Below are 21,982 nucleotides of genomic sequence, written 5' to 3'. Positions count from 1 at the left end.
GGATATTGAGCGGTGTGCCTCTCAAAAGGTTAGCAGTAACACTTTCCTGTCAACGTCGATATTGTGCCAGTGGAAAACTTCCCCTCAGTTCAATCATGTACACAGAACCTGCCAAGCAGCACACACCGGGCATGAACAGAGCCAATGAATGCATCTGTATTCTGTCCAATACTGGTCAGATAAGCAATGGCTAGCACTGAGGGTTAGAATGTCACATTCTCCATCAACTCCGCTACCTGCTGATGTCAAGTGAATTCTCGAGTGCAGTTGTTAACAAATGGAGTGCCTAGAGTCAGATCTCCATATGTTCCCCACTTCCCACAACTCTTCCTCCTCCAACTCCACCCTTCTCCTCCTCTGCAGCTGCAACCCTATTTCAAACAATCCTCAGGCACCCCACAACATTCCAGTACTTAGCCATCCCTCTCCCTCTCCTTTAAAATGCCTATTTATGTCCTTCAGTCCAGAGCCGTACGATTTTGAAATCAAAAGAAAATGAGTGTTGAACATTTAAATTGTGTGTGTGTGTGTGTGTATGTATGTTTGCACACGTGTGTGTGTCGTCTGTGCGAATGTGTTGACATGAATGTGTGTTTGCAAGCGATAAAACGAAGGCACAAGGCAGAGGATGGCGTGACGGCAGAGGGAAGGAGAGAGAGAGGGCGGTAGGGCGAGAGCGATGACTCACCTTCTCTGCAGACTGGGCCGTGCCAAAGAAGATGGGGATGAAGGCCAGCCACACGATGCAGGTGGTGTACATGGTGAAGCCAATGGGCTTGGCCTCGTTGAAGTCCTCTGGCACGTCCCTGGTCTTGATGGCGTAGATGGTACACGTGACCATCAGCAGGATGCTGTAGCCCAGCGAGCAGATGATCTGCAGGTCTGTGATGTCACACTTCAGCACACCGCGGGCCAGCATCGGATCGATTGTCTTCTGCTCCTCGTAGTCGATGATGGTGTTGGGCGGGTCCACGGCGAACCACACCAGCACGCCCAGAAGCTGCACGCAGATCAGGCTGGAGGTGATGGCGATCTGGGAGGTGGGGCTGATGAGGCGAGGGGCGGTGACCGTCTGCTTGCCCTGCTCGAAGATGCGGTAGATGCGGTTGGTCTTGGTGAGCAGCGCGGCGTAGCTGATGCACATGCCCAGGCCCAGGAAGATCCGGCGGAAGGAGCACACGCCCACGTCGGGCTTGGCGATCATCAGGAAGGTGATGATGTAACACAGGAAGATGCCCGTCAGCAGCACGTAGCTCAGCTCCCGCCCCGACGCCCGCACGATGGGCGTGTCGTTGTAGCGCACGAACGTCGCCATGACGAAGATGGTGGCGACGATGCCCAGCATGGCGAGGAACACGGGGACCACGGCCCAGGGGGAGTGCCACTCCAGCTTGACGATGGGGATGGGCTGGCAGGCGGTGCGGTTGGGGTTGGGCCGCATGTCGTAGGCGCACAGGCGACAGGAGGTCTCGTCATACTGGTACTGGTAGCCGTCACACAGCTCGCAGTGCCAGCAGCAGGGCATGCCCTTCACCTTCTTCTTCCGCTCGCCAGTCTTACAGGGCAGGCTGCACACAGAGATAGGGACCTCCTGCTCCCCCTCCGGCCACTGCAGCTCCTCCAGCTGACTCAGGCAGAACACATCGCACACCAAGAGAGAGAGAGAGAGAGAGAGAGAGAGAGAGAGAGAGATAGTTTGTTATTAGTGTACTAAATGGATGTACTAATTAGAAGGAGTTGCTACTTGGATAATAGTGGATAATCGTCTGCAGTATATTTACCTGGTGGCAAAAGGGATGTAATGGTATGCATTAAGTGTTTCAAAAGGACTGCCAGGTGAGCAGGTTTCTGCCTTAATGAATGCCCTCACCAACAGTCATGACTGTAGCCCAAAGGCATGCTATTATAATACTAGAATACAGGCGAGAAAAACACTGCTGGATTGTTTCCCCAAAGAAGATTTTATCTTCCACCACTATGTAGTAATGGAAATCTCCAAGGCCACAGCGCTTACTTTTTATTGAATGGAAAAAAATGTAACAATGAAATTCCAGATACATGTGATTACTGTAATAAAGAACACAGGAGCCAGTGAGGTACAAAATGGGATTAGTCTGGACGAGATGAGGGATTTAGAGCTGTAAAATACCTTTTTTACGGTTGTCTTAGTCAGGGCTGTACTCTGGATCTTCATAGTGACTCAGAGAAAGCCTACAATACCAGAGGAAGGCCTGAGGAAAGATGCTAAGATACTGAACCACCTCTGGGATACTGCACTGCTATTCAAAGCCACATTACTCTAACCCATGCCACAGTACATATCAATACGTGTAATCTCCAGCACCGACTTCTCTTTAGGACTGACACACTGAAGCCTATCTCTCATGTCATCACTCCCACAATCTCTGCCAAGAATGGAGATCTTTTAGTAACAAATCGGAACTTGTTTTAATAATGATGACATCAAGTCTTGACTGACCTACACAGACTCCTACAGCACAACGTACTGAAGGATGAACCAAACACTTGTTCTCTAATATCAACAATATATCAACACATCAGAGTCAGCCAGAAGTTACTGTGGATGCTAGCAGGTGTTTTGCCTGTATACCTGGCTGACAGATGTGTTGTTTTGCAGCTGTCGCCGCAGATCACCATCTATCTGTGGCCGAGCAACAGACCTTTATTTTATAGACAATAAACAGTGCTGTATGGAGAGGTTCCTGATTACACACTGGCTGGAAACAGTAATGAGACCAACAGCACTGTTGCTATGGAGACTACATGCAAGATTTGTCACCTTGGATGGAACTGGCTGCCTTAGTATTTCAATTTTGATTTTATGGTTAATGGTTAATGTGACCCTACTACACTGCTTCTTCATTGATTATATAATTACATGATTATACACTTTTCTGTCAAATGTCCCTCAACAATCAAAACGTTCTGTCCTGTAATTATCAGTTTGCTCTCTCTGGCCAGACAGCCACCAGAGCGGCCCAAGCTGTCATTTAGTAGCCCTCTTTGTGGCCTGCTCTTAACCGAGGGCCCTGCCAGCCTCACCTTGAGCTGCAGTGTCTCCACCCACTGGCCCACGGGCCTGTACTCAGGGATAGACGAGTTGGTCTTCTGGAACTGGAACAGGTCATAGCGTCCTGGGGCGTCACCGTTTCTGTTGAACATGACTGAGGTGCCGGCGCTGCCTGCAGAGGAGAAGAGAGGAAGGCCAGTCTCAGAATGCTGTCTCAAGCACACGCTCTCTAGGGAATACAGTGCGAACATTAAGTCAGAACAGAGCAACATTGGTGTTCAGCCCACTGCCTTTCCCTATGTGATGGGTAACCTAGAAAGTAATGGTACAGACACAGGCCTGGGGGTCACAGTGGTTTGGTCCCTGTATGCACAGTAGGAGCTAGTCATAATGGCCATGACCTATATCCCTGCCCCCCTGGGGATAGGAGGCAGGCCAACTAGTTCCATTCTGACCAGCAGCTTCACCTGGTTGATCAGAGATCCAGAGAAGCTCTGTATTTATATCTGTGCTCTACATCATTAGATCCGTGCGCCACATCATTAGGATCCGTGCACCGCCTCATTAGGATCTGTGCAGCGCATCATAAGAGCCATGTGCAGCTGTAAATCTGTGGACCGATATGATAAGATGCTTGTTCTTCAACATGGATGCACATTTCCTAAGGTCAGAATCAAACAATTCCAGTTGGACGTTCAGGACATGTGGAGGAGAGCAGAGATAAATAGGTCAGCCAGAGCATCGTATGGCTCCCATCTGGTCTCAGTTTGTAACAGGCTGTATCAAGCAGAGCCCTGTAGATTTCACTAATTAGCTTAGTGAAGACTCTGGACACCTGAAACATTGTACTTGGAGCAGTCTGTGGATTATTAAAATGGAGTGTGTGTGTGTGTTCCCTGACGCACCTGTGAAGGTTCATTTGCTCTGGACAAAGTGTCTGTGTGTATATGTGTTTACTGTACGTTGGTTTGTGCATGTTTGGGTTGACGCTTGCATTTCTAGCTTGTTCACAGAGTGAGAACGTGTTGTGCTTTGTAATGTGACATTTGCCCCTTCATGCACTCTGGGTCATTCTCTATTACCTTGCCAGAGTGAGAGAAACTAAAACACTATTCTTTCATCCATGTGTTCACCTTGAAACAGCATACAAAAACTCATGGGGAAGGTACCATTTCTGAAATGGGACAGGGGGAGTCACACCACTGTTGGCATGGGAATTGTCTGCCTTAATAGCTCTGGCTATAAAAAGTGTAAAGGTGAAGGATAACATAACAGAAGTCTAAAATGGTCTAGGGGACATGCTGCCATTGTGTTTTGTGCAGGACTCCTGTCCTGGAGGTACACCTCCCCCCTAGTTTCTGCTGGAAGAATACCAGTGCTCCATTCAACTTACATCCAAGGACATTTGTCATTGAACATTTCTCCTAAAGCCCCAGTCTTCAACACCTGTCTACGGTCTCAGTCAAGTAGCAGGAACAAGCAGTAGTGAGGGAAAAACCTCCCTTTCAACTCCTTCATGAGCCACTTTGAGGAAATAATGTATAGTCAGGGCTTTCCATCGAACCACAAGAGATCCAGAGTGAGAATCAAGATTCTCTCATCTATTCTAAATCATCCAGTCTTTGACAGCATGGTGAAAGATCATTTAAGTTCAATAGGCTGGGGGTGTGAATACATGTTTTCAAAAAATGTGTAGCGTGCTACTAAAACACTGTTTACAGTATAAAAACATACAGCAGAAGAATGGCTGCTGTAGCAAAATAAACCTCCCTCAATTCAATACAAAAACAAAATACACGGGTGGTAGTCGACAGCCTGTCACTTCTGTTTCCTCCAGACAGACAGTGGAGTTGTTGACATACTGTATTGACAGTGTTGACATAGTATCCTGCAGCCCTACAGTAAGTATGACAGCAAGAATGTGAATGTTCCCGCCCATGGCAATACACACGGCTGCATGCACACACACATTCATTTACTTTAGATAGTGAAATAAATGCTTGGCCACTTGGCTCTTTGGTTCTAAAGCAAATAATTAGGCAACATTGCTGTCTTTGCAGATACAAATCCATTACATATTCAATTCTATTTCCCGTTGCCTGTCATTTCCAAGGGAACAAAATGATCCGTGTAGACAGCTTTGTGAGAGCGCTGTATTAGATAAAAGATTCATACGTTTGCATGTGGCACTGAACTAAGACATGACTAAAGTGCCCTGCTGCTATGCTGTGTGGAGCAGTGTGGGTGGACTGGGGAGCCACGGCTGTTTCTCTCGCATCATTATTCTCTTTCTCTCTCTCCCTCCCTCTCTTCCTCTCTTCAGTTCTGTGGCTCCGGCACAGTGGGGAGATCAACAAAGAAGTCTAACACTGGCTCTCACCCGCATACACATTAACGCAGACACACACACACACAAACACACACACCCTAATATGCACCGACCCTGTCTAGATGCAGTAAAGAACAGTTGAGATAAGGTTGTCAAAGCCGCAGGAGAAGTAACTTTTGCATACTGTTAAAAGGGTTTGTGAATACTGCATCCCTGGGGGTAGAGAGATAGGGGCTTCCTGACTAAAGCTTACCTGAGGTGAGTCTCCCTGCTCGCTCAGTACAGCTACATTAGCCTGGTTTGTTTGCTATGCTCATGGCTCTACACGTGAATGGAGATGACAACAGCATGCATTATTCTGTTTCTGAGGACTGTGGCACACTTTACAGGTTGTATTGGAATGTGTTCCACGGGTATATAATCTATTTAGAAAGCCAGGGTCCTTTTGGGACCTTTGACAATTATTGTCCAGAAATGCAGTGGCGAGTCCACACGAACCTCATCTGACCACTAGTGAGAGACATCTCTGGAACAAATAAATCATACAATAAGAGGGAATTACCATCATTTCAAGAAAAAAAGCTTTAATAGTAAAGCATAAAAAAATAAGATTTGTATTCTAGACTGAAATAGAGACAACATTGTAAGGGTATGGAAATCCTCCTTGTATTCACAGGGTTCTACAACCCATTTTCCTTCCCCAACCTCACCAACAGAACGCATACCCTGTTAGGGGAGGCCTGACTCACCGTTGAAGTTGCCATTCCTAATGTATTTGAGCAGGGTCTTTCCATCAGCAAGCTCCATCTGGGGGCAGATACCAGGGTGGTCTGGACACAGGTCTCTCTGCATGCTGTGGAGGGCGTGGGCCATGGCGTACACCGCATCTATCACAAACTGAACCTTTCCCTCCTGTTCATACTTGGAGTCGATACCTATTCGCTCCTGACCTAAGGGAATAAAGGAGGGAGAAAAACAGAAGATGTCACAGATATGGAGGTGAAGATATTATATTCTGTAAGCAGCATACAATGTCACCTCAGTCACTGGTATTTATACAGCCTCCTTTAACTACCAACAACCAATTACTGGGGTCAGATGGCTGAGCGGTTAGGGAATTGGGCTATTAATCAGAAGGTTGCTGGCTCGATTCCCGGTCGTGCAATATGATGTTGTGTCCTTGGGCAAGGCACTTCACCCTACTTGCCTCGGGGGAATGTCCCTGTACTTACTGTAAGTCGCTCTGGATAAGAGCGTCTGCTAAATGTTTGTTCAAAAACAAATACTAAATGTACTGCTGTACAGTTATAATATATTTAAACTTGAATTAAACTTTGCAAATAAAGATAGATACAATGCTGCGTTTCAGTAAATGTCAGAATAGCCAGTGATACACTCGGCTGGTTACAGTGCAGAAGCCCCATCCTCTGAGACTCCCTTCAATGCATTGCCCTTTCACTGTAGGCTTTTTACATCACACTGCCTCGGCACTGGTTGCATATATAATGAATTCATCTAGCTGGTAAGGATCCTGCACTGGCCTGTTTCAAAGTGGTAATGTGAACAGATTTCTTTATGATGTTGGGCATATGGAAACTAAATGTGTTCATTTGAAAGAATAAGAAAGTAATTAGCATGAAAGCATTACTGTAACAAGAAAGAAACAAATACATTGGGGGTGCAAAAATAACAGATGAAATGGAATATGTTACAGTAAACAGCACATCAGGGAGCACCAGCCAGAGCACTAGGGGAGTGTGTGTTGTGTGTGTGCGTGTGCGTGTGTGTGTGTGTGTGTGTGTGTGTGAGAGAGAGAGAGAGAGAGAGAGAGAGAGAGAGAGAGAGAGAGAGAGAGAGAGAGAGAGAGAGAGAGAGAGAGAGAGAGAAAGAAAGAGAGAGAGAGAGAGTATGTGTGTTGTGAACACTGTATGAAGGTTTGCAGTCCAAGCAAACCAAAAAGCCGGGCCCACCATGACGAGAACATGAACGTGGGAGAATGGCACAAGCTGAAGGAGGTCAAAAGCAATAAATGTTGACATTTCCTCCCGTTTCTCTCCCTTGAACAAATATTTCAGCCCACGCACAACCTTTTTGTTTTCCAGCGTGGTGAGTAGAGTTGAATGCAAAAGCCTCTGCCTTTAGACATTCATAAATTAGACATGCCTGCAATAATATGGAAAATAGGGAGTCAGATGGCTGAGTGGTTAGGGAATCGGGCTAGTAATCAGAAGGTTGCCGGTTCGATTCCCCACCAGGACAAATGACGTTGTGTCCTTGGGCAAGGCACTTCACCCTACTTGCCTCAGGGGGAATGTCCCTGTACTTACTGTAAGTCGCTCTGGATAAGAGCGTCTGCTAAATGTAAAAAAATAAATAAAAAAATAAGTCTCTACAATTCTTAGAGAAACATTTTCTTAAATCTGACTGAAAGCAAACAACCCCAATATAGAGTTTAGTCTCTTAGATATAATACTTTGAGGTGAAAAAAGTCATCTTAAAGCAGAACTGTAGTGGAGTGCTGCAAGGACAAGATTCAGAAGTAGGTGGCACATAAGTCCCTGTGTACACTTGTGTCACATGCACACAAAGAGCACATCTTCAAAGCTGCCGTTATAGTCGCTGCTGTCATCTATTTCACCTGAACAGACACAGCTCTGAACACAAACACAGGGCCATAGACAGCACATCCCTGCCAGCCCCACCCCTACGCTGGAGCTCTAAGGGGTAGTACACAGGATCAGCTGTCTAACGAAAACTCACAACAAACTGTGAACAATATCAACAAACCTCACTGGAAGTGATGTTCGCAGTGGGATCAAAACCCTGTCTGTAATACGACACTTGGGATCACGAACAGCATTACCTTGCACACTGAGTTACCTCGCACCGTTCTCTCTACTGCACCCTTACCAAATGATATGCATGTTGTCTGCTTAGTATACAGGTCATGATCTGCTGTGTAGTCATGTTGCAGGTTTGGGCAGAGTAGAAGTTCCCCATCATACAGTATTAGCTAGCAAGCCAGCCAGCCAGCCAAACAGCTAGGTAGGTAGCTAGGTAGGTAGCTAGGTAGGTAGCTAGGTAGGTAGGTAGCTAGGTAGGTTGGTAGGTAAGTAGGCGGATGGACAGACGGACAGACAGATAGATAGTTAGATAGATAGACAGATAGATAGTCTCAGTACCTGTGCACTTCCTACTTGTGTCCTCTCTCTTGGAGGAGCTGAGGAGCCTACAGTCGAAGTTCTCCTCCCAGAACTCTGCAAACCACACATTCCTGCGATTGTTCTCAAGGGTGAGCGCCATGAAGTATTCATCAAACCCTGAGAATCGAAACAAGGAGAACACTGCAGTTCCGTACCAATTATTAACAAAGACCAACCTGGAGGTAATGAAGCAAGGTGTGTGTGTGTGTGTCTGTGTGTGTTCGGCAGCCCCACTTTCTATGGCCAATGTTCCTAAAAATGTGACCACTGAGGTTTCTTCCTTCTTCCTGTCTATGAAACTTACTTAATCTGGGATATTACATTAATTAAAAAGCCTGATGCATAATAAATGATAGGGTTCGTACGGTAAACGAGTCTCCCTTATTTCCTGCGGGTAATCAATATTATAGTTGTAATATCTGTCTACTGTGTAATAACATGCACAGACACAGGCCACTGTTAAGAGGTATCAGCTGCAACAGTGTCTGCATCGCAGCACCCTCCGTGATCTTCACACTTTGGAGGTTTCCTCTCTCTTTCTCTATCACTTGCGCTCCCTCCACTCCTCGCTCTCCCCCTGTCATGTCGGCTGAATCACAGCGAGAAGAGATAATGACTAATCAGGACTGAATGACTCGACTGATATTCTTTTGAGAGGTCCATCAATGATGCATGTTAGATTAATATAGTCCTTCTGCCTCCTGGCTTGACCAGACCATACATTGTCCTGTCTAGACCTCTGTAATCAAAGAAGACTTTATAAAAGTGGGTCAGATGGCTGAGCGGTTAGGGAGTCAGGCTAGTAAACAGAAGGTTGTTGGTTCGATTCCCGGCCTTGCCAAATGACGTTGTGTCCTTGGGCAAGGCACTTCACCCTACTTGCCTCGGGGGGGAATGTCCCTGTACTTACTTTAAGTTGCTCTGGATAAGAGCGTCTGCTAAATGTAAAAGTCATACTTTCATAGACTGTAATAGTTATGGCTATTATGCCAAGACCCTATAAATAACGTTCTCCTAGTGACTATGCAGACTGATCAAATAAACCATTAAAACCATGTTGAAATATGACAATAGTATCTGTTCAAGACAGCGACAGCAATTCAGCTACTAATACATATTCAGTGACTTTGCACCCCAGTACCACCCACAAGCTGGTGAACTGGGAAGGGGTATTTGTTTGTGTGGGCGTGTGTATGTGTGTGTACCTTTAATGGAGGAGCGTTTGGGCAGTATGGTGACTGCTCCTACAGCCACGTCCTCCAGCTGGTGGATAGGGCTGCTCTTCGCCCCCCAGCTGTCAGATCCAATCCACAGGAAATGCCCCACCTGATTGGCCCTCTTGGTGGCATTGAGAACTCCCCTGCAAGGGCAGCCATGTGTGAACCACAGCCGATACATGCAATCCAATACCCATTAGGAAGCTACTGCAAGCTATGCACACACTCAACTGCAACAAGCTCCTGAGAGTTTTCAAAGTGGACGCATACCATAAAATAGTGTCTCAGTATCACACACATTCAATCATCATCCATAATTGTATTATTGTGTATATAGGCTAGAGTGTAAAGCAAGTTCTCTCTATCGCTCCATCACTCTCAGGGTCTCTCCCCCCCCTTCTCTCTTATAATAAATGTCAGTTTGTATCCATCTAAATCTAATTTTCAAAAAAATCCCCAGGATGCTAGATTCACTCTTTCTTTCCTGAGACATTCCCCACAAGGCATTGCAAATGAAACAATATCTCCAGCTCCTTGCTTGTGATCCATGCTCTGACTTCTCCTCCGAGGCATGTTTGTGTTGCCTACACCGTGTACACACAGTAAATCTGTCTGCCTCCAACCTGTCCTCAGGGGCTTCTCCTCTGAGATTAAAAAACGCACCAAGGTTAGTAATCAACACCCCTCAACAACATGGATGTACCCAGCTGCAGTTTAGGGCTCTACCCACCGTATGTCTTCCTCACTGGCGAAGATGATGACTGCCCGGGAGTGCTGCGTCTCCAGCAGTTGTTGGATGGCTTTGTCGTAATCCTCCATCTTGGAGTTAGGAGGAATCTTCAAAGACTGAGCAATGCAGATCTCACCTTTAAAGGAGAAAGAGTGAGATGATGAGGCCTCAGGGACACACACACTCACACACACACACACACAAAACCACACACGCACACAAAAACCCTCAAGTCAAAACTCTTTCTCGATAAAGCTAAAGCTTTTCTCATGGAAATAATAGGAACTTCTAAACAAAGAGTTGGTGAGAAGATTGTGTCTTATATCCCGCTCTAGGATATTTCTTAGAGTGATGAATAGATGTGTAAAAACCACACACAATACATCACATTTACATTTCCGTCAACTCTAAGTCATGGTGGCTTACAACAAGAGGGATGAAAAAAAGGAATGGAAAGGAAATCAGAAAAGTGAATAGTTAAACCATTTACAAAATGACAAAAGGGTTATGAGCAGAACCACAGCAAACTAAATGAATTTCCATGAAAACCGTACTGTAGAATGAACAAGAGAATGAGCACCTTCACTTTTCACAATTGATGAACACAGACATTTAAAAGTCCACCTCTTAATTGACTTTCCATTTAAATTAATTACCAAACATCACTGGGTGGTCACTGGTCCAATCAGATAGCCTGGCAGACTATACAAACAAAGATCATATTAATATTGACAATGAATCATTTTTTGGACAGGTCACTAATGAGTTTATACAGGATGAAAGCTACTGATTGCTTATTAGATATTTGGCAAGCAGCCCGTGACAGTCACCTCAGAGAAGTGGCCTAAACTTTGTTGGCCATTGTCCTTGAGGAAATATTGATTAAGGCAATCTCTTGGGTTAATCCATGCTTGTCCAAATTTTAAACAAGGGCCTATACAATGACCCAATTTGCACCTGTCCACAGTTTAAGGTCATGCTTAAATATTGCCCGATAGCTCCGATAAGCGAGGTAAACACTGCTGGTGAAAACAAAGGCTGTTCAGGGAGGGATGAGATGGACCAGACTCCCCGGCAAATTAGCTTCTGTGCTGCGTCATCTTTAGGTCACATTCAAATACTCATTACCTGGCACAGACTAAACATTCTATCTTTTTAAAATACCCTGATTAGCACGGCTCTCCGGGAGAAGATGTGGGAGTGCTGGCTGACCTAACCTTTCAAGCTGGAGGAGTAAACAGACATCATTGTACACCTGAGCTGAGGCACATCATAACTACAGCAGCCACCATAGCAGCAAACAGGGTCCTGAGTCAACACACACAGCTCTCTATCCAAACCAATTAAAATGTCTCCCACTCAAGCGCTCCAGTACCAGATAACCTTTCAGTTTGGGTTTTCCTCAGCAGACAGAGAAATGGGAGGCAGGTCCTAATTGTCTCCTCAGGCTCATTACTATGATATAAACAGCTTTTAGCTGGCAGAACACACTTTGGCCAGTGCTTTTTGATGTGTTTACTGTGATACATCAAAAGACAGTGGCAGGTGATTGGTGGACCACTCCCCAACCTCTCAGCCCAGACCAGCCCATAAACAAACAAATAAAAAATGATTGGAAGACACTGAACCTCCACAAAGACAGTGAGGATGGCTCCTGTAATCGTCTTTAAGTGGACAAAACACGGGGGTGGCGCTCCCCTCCATAGTCATGGTAATGCTGGGGAATTGTGCTGTTCTCCTAAAATGAAATGTGCCTGGCTCCTTGCTGTTCCAGCTCCAGTACTGTGGAGCAGCAGCTGCTGTATGTCTCACAGGGACACAGCTAAAGCTCGATTTTAGCACAGAGATTTCAAAATGATTCTTTGGGGCTCTGGGAGGCTTATGACGCTGCACATCAAGGTTTTCCTTTTTGGGGAAACGGTCGTTCTTTTCTATGTCTAATTCTGTGGAAGGTATTAACAACACTTTTCAGCTTCAGGTGCTGTCATTCGCCCGCCTGTTTGTCTCTGGGTATTATGTGTGAGCATTAATGTAACATCATGTAAATCTAAAATGTGCATGTGCATGGCCTTATGTGTCACAATGTGGCGTATAGAGTGCTCTGTCAGACGCGACAGAGACATATGCTACTGTAGGTCAAAGCAGCCAGAGTTAGAGACAGAGGCCACAGCTGATGAAGATAAGCAGCCTTCAGAGCGGCTTCATCCCTGGGCATCAGGCTTGAACATGCTGCGAGGACTAGACTGCCCTGCAGGCTTCACACTGGTTGTGCAGTGAAGGCTAAATTATTGAATGGCTGCAGAATTCCTCGTCAATCCGTCGACCAAGAGGATAATGCCAGAGCCAGGCCTATGTCCTGTCAGGATCCTGTGTTGAGGGTCTGACAGTCTTCACCTGGCCGTGGCAGGCCTTTTCAGGACATGAAAGACCTTTCCCTCGAGGGGGAGGTCTAAAAGACAGGGCTTAGAGTTGTGCTAAACAATACTGTATTTTAGAGAAATGTCAAGCTACCAGAATCACCAGAATTGGAGGATACAGTAAGACGAATTCCAATGCAAGATAGCACTTCTCCTGTTGCAAAGTCTCATGGACCTTGCAACAGTGTAAGCCAGACAAACATTATGCAAGCTTGTCAAGTGTTCTTTTGTGACACTGCAAGTATTAAAAACCTTTCAATATGAAACATTAAAACAATATTCCATTTATTGGGAGTACAGTTACTATCTACATATTCTCCATCCCCTGACTCCGTGCTCCCCATTTCAATGTTTGATTAATACATCAGAGATAAAATAGTGATGGTTTCATTCATCAGTCTTCTGTTGATGAGTGGCAGTGCCAGAGGTCGTGTGCTGCATTAACTGCTTCAATTATTCATCCTAAATCCCAGAGATTCGGGAAATGCACTACAGGGTGAGGAATCGTCCGTTCCTATTTAGCTTGGTCAACACATCCAGGAACGCCCTCTGAATCTGACTGGCTCTTGATGGAGTCAGCCCCCCCACAACCCCCCGCCCCTGTATCTCCTCCCGGCCCCCTGCACCCAGCCCCAGGGGGATCCATAATGCTCCAATTATATTTATCACCTCCTGAGCAGAGAGGCAGAACGACTGACTCCCTCCATCCCTCTCTCCTTCCACTTTTCTCCTCAACACAAGTGGGAAAATGGAATGGCATTCCTATTCTAGATGTGTGTGCCCTTTATATCCTATATTCCCCTCTACTGCCGTGTTCATAGTGCATGTCACTCAACAATAGACGACTATCCTGCAGGAGAAGGCTGTTCTATTTGTTGTGTTCATCTTCAGCAAATGCGTTAAGCTGTTGACCAAACACATGGGGCAACTCACTTGAGTGAACTTCACATTCAAACAAAAAATCTAAATCTTTTATATTTTTCCTCAAAACCCAATGCTAAATATTTGGACTATAGTTTGACATGTTTTCCACAAGCGATATGAAAATATGGTTTTGGCAGCTTGCTTGTAATTAATTTTAGAGTGATGTTTTGTGGGAGTTTTGTCCTCAAACGTGCTTGCATGAGTCTGTTTATCAAAGAGAAAACCCCTAACTGCATCGCTTTGGACTGGATCCAGAATCCAGACACAGAAAAATACAAATCAGATTAGTCTTTTCTCTGCTCCACTTACAAGCAAAGACAACTCAAAAGAAACAGCTATGGCGAAAGCTCTACAGGAGAGAAGAGAAGGAAGAGAAGAAATGATCGATACGAGCTGACCATCACTCCAGACGCTGCCCAGGGTAATGGGCACCCATATTGCATTAGTCTGCTGGGTGATTCTCCTTGAAGTGGTGAGGCGAGAATCCTACTAGTACTAATGCATTTGACATTTCACTCTAACCCAACCCACAAAAACATCTCTTGGTATCAGATTTCAACCTTATGGGCTAGTGCACTGTATGTTGTTGATATATTGTGTGCTGTAATACAGCCTATCTCTCTCATCTATGTATATGTTCTTTTACAATTAACTCACTACACCCTCGAGCAGGGATAGAGACAGCCTGTTGTTGTCTATGGGGAGCTGCTGATACACGGTGCTGTATCCTTTGAATGTATAGTTCCTCTTTCCTATTATGTAATAAACCCTTTGATTAAAGATACCATGCCTGCGGTGCATCTAATTCTCATTAGAGTTGTATATAAATGCAGGATATTGTTTTGTTGCTGCAGCTCTCTCTTGTAAAAGTGCCTCAACAGCAACAATATCCCATCATTTCACAGTCCTTCGTCTCAGCTCCTCTCAAGTCACAGCAGTAATATCAATGTTGAGTTCACTGGCCTTTACCAACAAAACACTTCAGTGGGAAACACAACAAATGAAAACTATCTAGTAACTGAAGGCATGTCATGCACACTGGAGGGTGTAACAAGGCAAAATGAAACTTCCAAAATAACCAGTAAATCATCAGGACTTTTCCCTCATGCCCCCTCAGCCAACCACACAAGCTAACTCTTCCCAGCTGTTCTCTCTCGACACAAACTCCAAAGCTACAACAGCCTCTTCAAGATTTAATGAGTGATCAGACTGCACATGAACGCGCACATATGAAATATTCATGTCTGCTGGACTTCTGATCGTGGCCCGTGGGATATCATTAGCTTTCTCCATCTCAGAGGTTCTCTCACGTCGCTCCAGTTCGGAGCTGGGAAAGTGGAGGGTGGACCAGACTGAAAAGGAAGTCACAGAGGCTGCACAGCACAGGAGGTGAGCTGGGATGTGTGGAGGTCAGGTTGGACTTATGAGGTGACCCTCATTCCCCCAATGAATACTGTAACATGAAGGCTGCACCTTGCATCATGGAATGGAATTTTCCAGTCCACACGAGGAAGTGGGTGATGCCTTAGTGCAGCCCACACACCAAGCTATTCATACTTTTATATCAACCACTTTGATCCACTTTCAACTCTGATGAGAAAGTGTTTAATTTACCTATGACTCATCAATAATAGATTTACTGCAGCAACATCCACATTTATCTATCTAGGTCTAAGCATATTTAGGTCTATTGTGATATTTTGTACACGGAATAACAAGTACATTAGGGCAACATAGCAGAAGCTTGAACTTTGCCAAGTTAATTACCTCAGTGTGACATAATTTCCCTCAGTGTGACATAATTTCCCTCAGTGTGACATCATTTCCCTCAGTGTGACCTCACTTCCCTGGCCACACAGCCCCCACCTCACCTGCTTCCTTGGAAAGCTTTGTGAAGGCCTCTACGCCTCTCTCTCCGTAGCTGCCCTCCGAAGCCACAGTGGAGACGTAGGTCCAGCCCAGGGCCCTGATGATGTCCACCATGGCCTGGGCCTGGAACGAGTCTGGGGGCACCACTCTGGAGAAGAAGTCATAGCGCCTGTCGTCACTTAGTTCCGGGGCTGTAGATGCGTAGCTGATCTGGGGGATCTGTTTGGCAGAGAGACAGAAGGAGAGATCTTCAGTCGACCATGAAAGCTGATGTGCCGAGTGTGTGATGTGGGCACTCTGGTACACAGTGGTGTCCATGGCTGTCGCAGGCACCTGCGGGTGGTGGATAGTGTGAGTGAATGATCAGAGGAAACTGAGTTGGGAAACTTCAATCCTCACAATGTCTCCATCCACTGAAAGCCCTGTGGTGTGAGATGAGAGGTAGGCACAAATGGCTGTCATGCAGAACCTAGGTGAGTGTTACTCACTGATAGGGGAGACCTGAGTCCCACTTGAAATTTGGGCTGCACTTACAGTAGATAGGCTGTAAAACTTCTCAGAGTAACTACAGTAACTATGCTATTCATCATCTTTATCTACGGAGGTGTGCTGATTTCCTATTGTAATCATGGCTGCCATCATCCTTCAACAGTTCAGGTACTGTCAGATGATGCATAAGGGAATACTGTACACAGTTTAGAAGGTAGGTCAGGGGTGGTATTGTATGTGTGTATGTACCCCCGTTTCTGTGATGAAGACTCGTCCTGTTGTGATCCTATCTCAGACACCTCATCAGCAGCGGTCTCTGAGGTGCCCTACCCTCGGCAACCCTTTGCTCACCTCCACTCTGCAATCACTGCAGGTGGAATGAATGTCCAGCCTCAACATGGCTGCCTTGCATTACTCAGGTGAGTAATGTTGTAAACACTCTTTCTCTCTATCTCTCTCTCTCTCTTCCTCTCACACACACACACACACACACACACATTCACATAGATGTTGAATGTGGTACATCATCACACAGTCTAATCTAAGGGCTCCATGAATGCCATCCATTTCTATTAGAGTGATCAAAAGCCAGTGGACACTGGGGAAACACAGGAATGAGGACACAGCAGCTCACTGATAGGATTCTAGAGCACTGCTTCACAACCACAGAGTGTGAGTTATAGCTTTGACCCACAACTCAAAAGGGGTCAACTGCATAATACGGACAAATAGAGGAGAGGAAAGGGAGGTCGTGTTCATGACAACTTGATAGTTGTTGAATGGGCTAAATGTACCACAGTACCAAGTCTGCTGATGTAATGCAATTAAACAAATCCAGGAAAGAGGGATATATCAGATGTTTGTGGGTGAGCCACTTAAGCTGTGCCTGAATTCAATGTGCTGGGTCAAAAGGGGACAATAGCAAACTTATGGAAAAGGAGAGTAACAGCAATAAGCAATTAAAAACACCCTGGGCCTCTCACAAGGTCCAGCCAGGAGTCATGTACTGTACCTCAACAAAGCTCTTGCTGTTTTGTCCATGCACTCAAGCTTCCATAAAGGTCTTATAGATTTGTTGAGTCACATCCTACATTTGCAGGAATACGGCTTGTCTCCTTCTCAAACTCTCCTTAGCCTCTGGCTGCAGGGAGGCATTAAGATCATGGTGTTCTCAGTTCAGTCCAGTTACTGTTGATAGTAATTAGCACTTTGAACCCTGTGAAAGAAAAGCCTAAACTTTGAATCTGTTAATGTCTAGGTGTGAGGCTAAGAGCTTCCGAAATTACAAACCCATGAAAAGCTGTTGAAACAAGCCGTTAGCAGTCAGCTAATGGACTACAAATTAAGCGAGATGCTAGTTTGTGATGTCAACTTTTAGTGTGAAATGGATTGATTTAATGACACTCTTTTGAAAAGTTGATTATGTCTTCCTCAGTGGATAGCAGGTACTAAAGGCCAACTTTTTGTTGTCGCTTACACTTGTGCATCAATTATTATCAAACGCAACATCAATTAAATGAACTCCTGCTTCACCAGCCCATGCTTTAGTAGTTAGACCAAGGAGCAGCTTGCTGCAGAGTGCTTTCATTTTGGACGTTGATGAAACCATCCTGCTTAATTCAATTTCTAGCTAAGGAGTTAGCAAAATAATGCAGTGTCAGTTGTATATCAGAAAACTAACCCAAAATTATTTACCATTGTAAATCCAGTCTTGGGTTCAATACATGATAATATTTTGCAATAGATGAGTTATGATAGATTAAATTATGGAGTATTAGAGTCTATCTTAGAGTTGAACCTTACTGTTTATAAAAAAGCTTAATCCAAATGAATCGAACCCTCCCTAGTGGATATAAGACAGTGTTGTGACTGCTGTTCATGCTAGCTGTCCAGACCAATTAAAAAAAAGAACAAAGTCAACATGAGAAACTGAACCCAGGCCCCAAAAAATAGATGAACAATGGGACTCCTTTCAACATTACAATTACCCAAAGCTGATGTCTGGCGCCTGTCGTTTGCAGTATGGATCAAAGGTAGGATTGCTGAGGGTAATCGCAGGGCTTGCTCTTAAATGTATCTGGGCTGACAGGATCGATAAGAGGAAAACACAGAGGTCTGTTATAGGGGACACTGTTGTATTGATTCACCACCGCAAAGTGCCGCCTCCCTCCCTGAATAAGGGCTGTGGTCTAAAGAGGGGTGACGGATAGGGAGGGAGGGAGGTAGGAGGGAGGGAGGGAGGGACAACGTGAGAGTGTAAGGGGAAGGTAAGAGGCAGACAGAGCAAAAGGGGCATTCGGCTTACTGACATTCAATTCGATTTTCAAGCAGGATGTTTATGAGAGAAGGTGGCTAAGCGGGGTTACTGTATAAAGGTTAGACATACTCTCTTCAGCAGGAATGCTGAGTGAAGTTAATTAGTGCAGCTTGGCCTTTCCTCTGTTATTTCACAGAGCCAGTCTGCTAAGCAGCGTGGCCAGGTGAGATGCAGGAATGTTATTTGTCCTGCTGCGCTAATGGGAGTATTCTTCTTCAGAGTGGAGTGACGCCTTCCATCTGTAACACACTTCCCTGGCGACAGATACAGAAGCTGCCTCCAGCTTGTTTCATGAAGTATAAACGCTAGCACAAGAAAATACGATTTTCAAAAAATAATATGGGGAGCATATGGTCCAATCCACTTCTCGGTAGGGGTAATGGCAAGCATCTATCTTTGCCATCTGAAGGAAGAATGGATCTGGCATTTTCCTGGAGATGAGGAAACAGACTATTTCACTGATAAACAAAGTGGACAGGGATTCGACGCATGCCCCCCCCGGCGTGAGTAATCAAAAGCGTTCCTTCATGTAGAGCCCCAACCTCACAGGCCCTGCAGCACTGAAGTCCCCCTCAGTGTGAAGGCTTTGAGCTGTACATGTCACCAGGAGTCTGGAGTTTGCCACAGAGACTTGGGCAGCCGCCAGCCTTGCTTTGGTCTCCATTAATCTTAGGCGAACTTACAAAGAACGAAGAGGGAAAACAACCCCCAAACTCTATTTGACAGAGCTGATCCGTTTTCAGTGAATGATTTTAAGTGGACCGAGGAGAGCCAGCTCCTATTGCAGGAGCCCCTGTGCTTCTATTTACTGCATGATTAGACTCTAAGTATATCTTGACATCAGTCAGCTTGGCTGTGTGGGTTGAGACTGTCAGTGGTGACAGCGGATGTGGCAGCGGGTTTCAACCGACTGAACTCTAACCTCATGCTGTCCGTGGCCAAATGCCAGTGCACAGCCTGTTCCTGTGACACTGTAACACACACACACTGCATATTTGTCAAAGGATCTGGACAAGGGGCCATCTTGGAAAAGATGAATCATTAATTTACCAGAGCCACGATGGAATACAAATGGTGGCCCTCAACAAAAGAAATCCTTTAAGACAGTGCAGTACAACAGAACGGTGTGCATTGAGGCCCGCAAACGGAATGTGTGTGTCAGATAAACAGGTCTTTAAAGATATTAACTTGAACGTTCTTCCTGATAAATGAAAGAGGATGACGCAGACAAAAGTAGGATTTAGGCAGCAGGCCATTCGTATTCAGATGACAGAGCCATTTGTCAGCAGGGCAGAGGTAATGACTGTGTCCATACATGGAACCCCGGGCTGGGCTTTGGTAATCTCTCCACACCAGAGCATGGCGCTGCCAACGCAGGCGAGCAGGGAGGGAGGGACACCACTCACTCAACCCCTCTGGCTGTCTTCCTTTCTCTTTTGCTCCTTCTGTATCTCACTCCCTGTCTGTGTGACTCTTTCTCTTCCCGCCTATCTGTCTTTCACTCTCTCACACTCCCACACTTTCAAGAAAAGCCCATTTCCATTCCGCTCACACGTCATCTCCCCCTCTTTTGCCCCCGACACACACATCCTTTCTTTCTCTGTCCATCTCTCTCTCTCCCCCCTCTCTCTGTCCCTTCCCATTTTTTCTCTCTCTACAGAGTTCCTTGTGTCCCTCCCTGTGTCCCTCCCTGTGTCCCTCCCTGTGTCCCTCCCTGTGTCTCTCTCTGTGTCCCTCCCTGTGTCCCTCCCTGTGTCTCTCTCTGTGCCTGCAGACCCTCCCACACAGAGGAGCAGCAGACACGTCCTGCCCCCGAGGGGTCCTGAGACTGCCAGTTTCCCTGAGCTGAGCCAATCTGCCCGCAGTCATTCACACACCCGCCAGTCTGTTCACCCTACCCTCCTGTCTGCCTCTCTGTCCTTGGTCCCCCACCCTCCCTGACGCTCACCCGAGCCAGCCTCCCCTTTCTCGGTCTCACTCTCTGGCCTCCCGCTCTGTCGTTTCCGCTCCAAACTGAGTGACTTTCACCAATGTCAGTCCAACCACAAACACATACACTTTCTCCTGTCAGCCAGTCTCCGACAAGCCAACCTGTCCCTGTCCAGCTGGTTAGGCTTCACTCTAGCACCTCCCGGTCTGTCTCTCAGTTCTCCTCCTCTCCCCGCCAGCCTCTCCTCTCCAGTGCCTCCACTCAGTTCTCAAGTCTCCCTCCTTTGCGCTTCACCTTTATTGCCAAACATAAGACAAGTCACATCTTGCTCGGATCCAGTCCTGCTATCATGTAACAAAATGCTTCGGAATAAACCTTTCCATGGCCCCTACCTGCTCAGTATCCTTCCCAGTTTCCCTGGTTCCCTCCCCCTCTCTCTGCCTCCTTCTCTCCCCACTCACAGGGGTGTGCTGGGTCTGTGGTCTGACACGGCTGCCTTGCCAGGATATATTTTAAGACGCCCAGCATGTTGCTCCACAGGGAGAGAGACAAGGTATGACTCACAAATCAGATATTTGACCACGAGAGCCGCACGATAGAGTGCAGCCGCGGCGTGTGGGAGGAGAGTATGACTAGCTCACAAAGGGGAACCTGACCGACCTACATGTTCCCATCTGGTAAACAGCCTGCTATTGCAATAATGTTGCTGTTGGAGAAGCAGAAATGTTTCTTAACTGCAGTTAGCCATCATCACTGGACCCTGACTGGCTGTGTAGAGGAAGGATTTCAACAGTTGTTCAGTTAGATTTGACTGCAAACCTGAAATTAATTAGCAGCCTGGTGTGTTAGTTAGTCCTATGGTTCATTTAACAACATTGACATGCATGTGGCATACAGCACATATTTAATAGCACCTAATAAACTACTCACATGTCTAAAGACAAAGAAAAACCACATGCTGCATATTCCAGTTCACCTGTGCTGGATAGACCATATGGCTAATCTGATGGATTTTCTCTCTACAGATGCTGCTATTGAGACCACTCAGACAGCAGGAATAAAATATAGCCTGCAGCTTTATGACAAAGTGTTATTAAATGTATTCCTCTCTCTCTATCCACACTGGTGATCACATTAGAGAGAGTCATATTGATTTTGCCCAAGCACAGGCTGGAAGGTGTGCTGGACTTTGCCTTATTCACCCACTGCCATCTTTAGAGAACAAGTGGATATCTTTCTTTTAAATCTGAGAAAGCAGTGTATAATAATATGCATGAAAAACACTGAACAATTCTCCAGGCTAGCAGCCTTCAGATGAGAAGGCACAACAAAAACACTTATGACAAGAAAACTAAAGTAATCCCTCGCATCCTATATTACTGCATTATTTAAAGCATGGTGGACGTGTGCGTGTGTAGACAGACGCATGCAAGAACGCGTGCATATGCCCTTACTGCTTTGAGGTTTATGTGTGCACTTGTCTGTGTGTGTGTGTGTGTGCGTGTGTGATCATACACCAGTGACAT

General features: G+C 45.9%; 1 protein-coding gene across 2 annotated transcripts in view; it reads right to left on the bottom strand.

Annotated features, from left to right (window-relative positions):
- The window catches only part of LOC134019028 (metabotropic glutamate receptor 7-like), a 42,267-nt gene that overhangs the window by 8,859 nt on the left and 11,426 nt on the right, over positions 1-21,982 (bottom strand). The window contains exons 1-8 of one of the 2 annotated variants that reach the window (XM_062459512.1): positions 17,222-17,318; positions 15,723-15,939; positions 10,511-10,646; positions 9,769-9,923; positions 8,543-8,680; positions 6,110-6,310; positions 3,064-3,203; positions 689-1,624 (exon numbers count right to left, since the gene is read on the bottom strand). In XM_062459512.1, coding sequence (XP_062315496.1) covers positions 689-1,624; positions 3,064-3,203; positions 6,110-6,310; positions 8,543-8,680; positions 9,769-9,923; positions 10,511-10,646; positions 15,723-15,834 — 1,818 coding nt within the window. In that variant the 5' untranslated portion in view covers positions 15,835-15,939; positions 17,222-17,318. Of the gene's footprint in view, positions 1-688; positions 1,625-3,063; positions 3,204-6,109; positions 6,311-8,542; positions 8,681-9,768; positions 9,924-10,510; positions 10,647-15,722; positions 15,940-17,221; positions 17,319-21,982 lie in introns of those variants that run through there. The other variant, XM_062459511.1, reaches the window with a different exon arrangement.

This window comes from Osmerus eperlanus, chromosome 4 (genome assembly GCF_963692335.1).
Source record: "Osmerus eperlanus chromosome 4, fOsmEpe2.1, whole genome shotgun sequence".
In the NCBI taxonomy this organism is placed as follows: domain Eukaryota; kingdom Metazoa; phylum Chordata; class Actinopteri; order Osmeriformes; family Osmeridae; genus Osmerus; species Osmerus eperlanus.
This window is presented reverse-complemented; position numbering and strand designations above follow the sequence as displayed.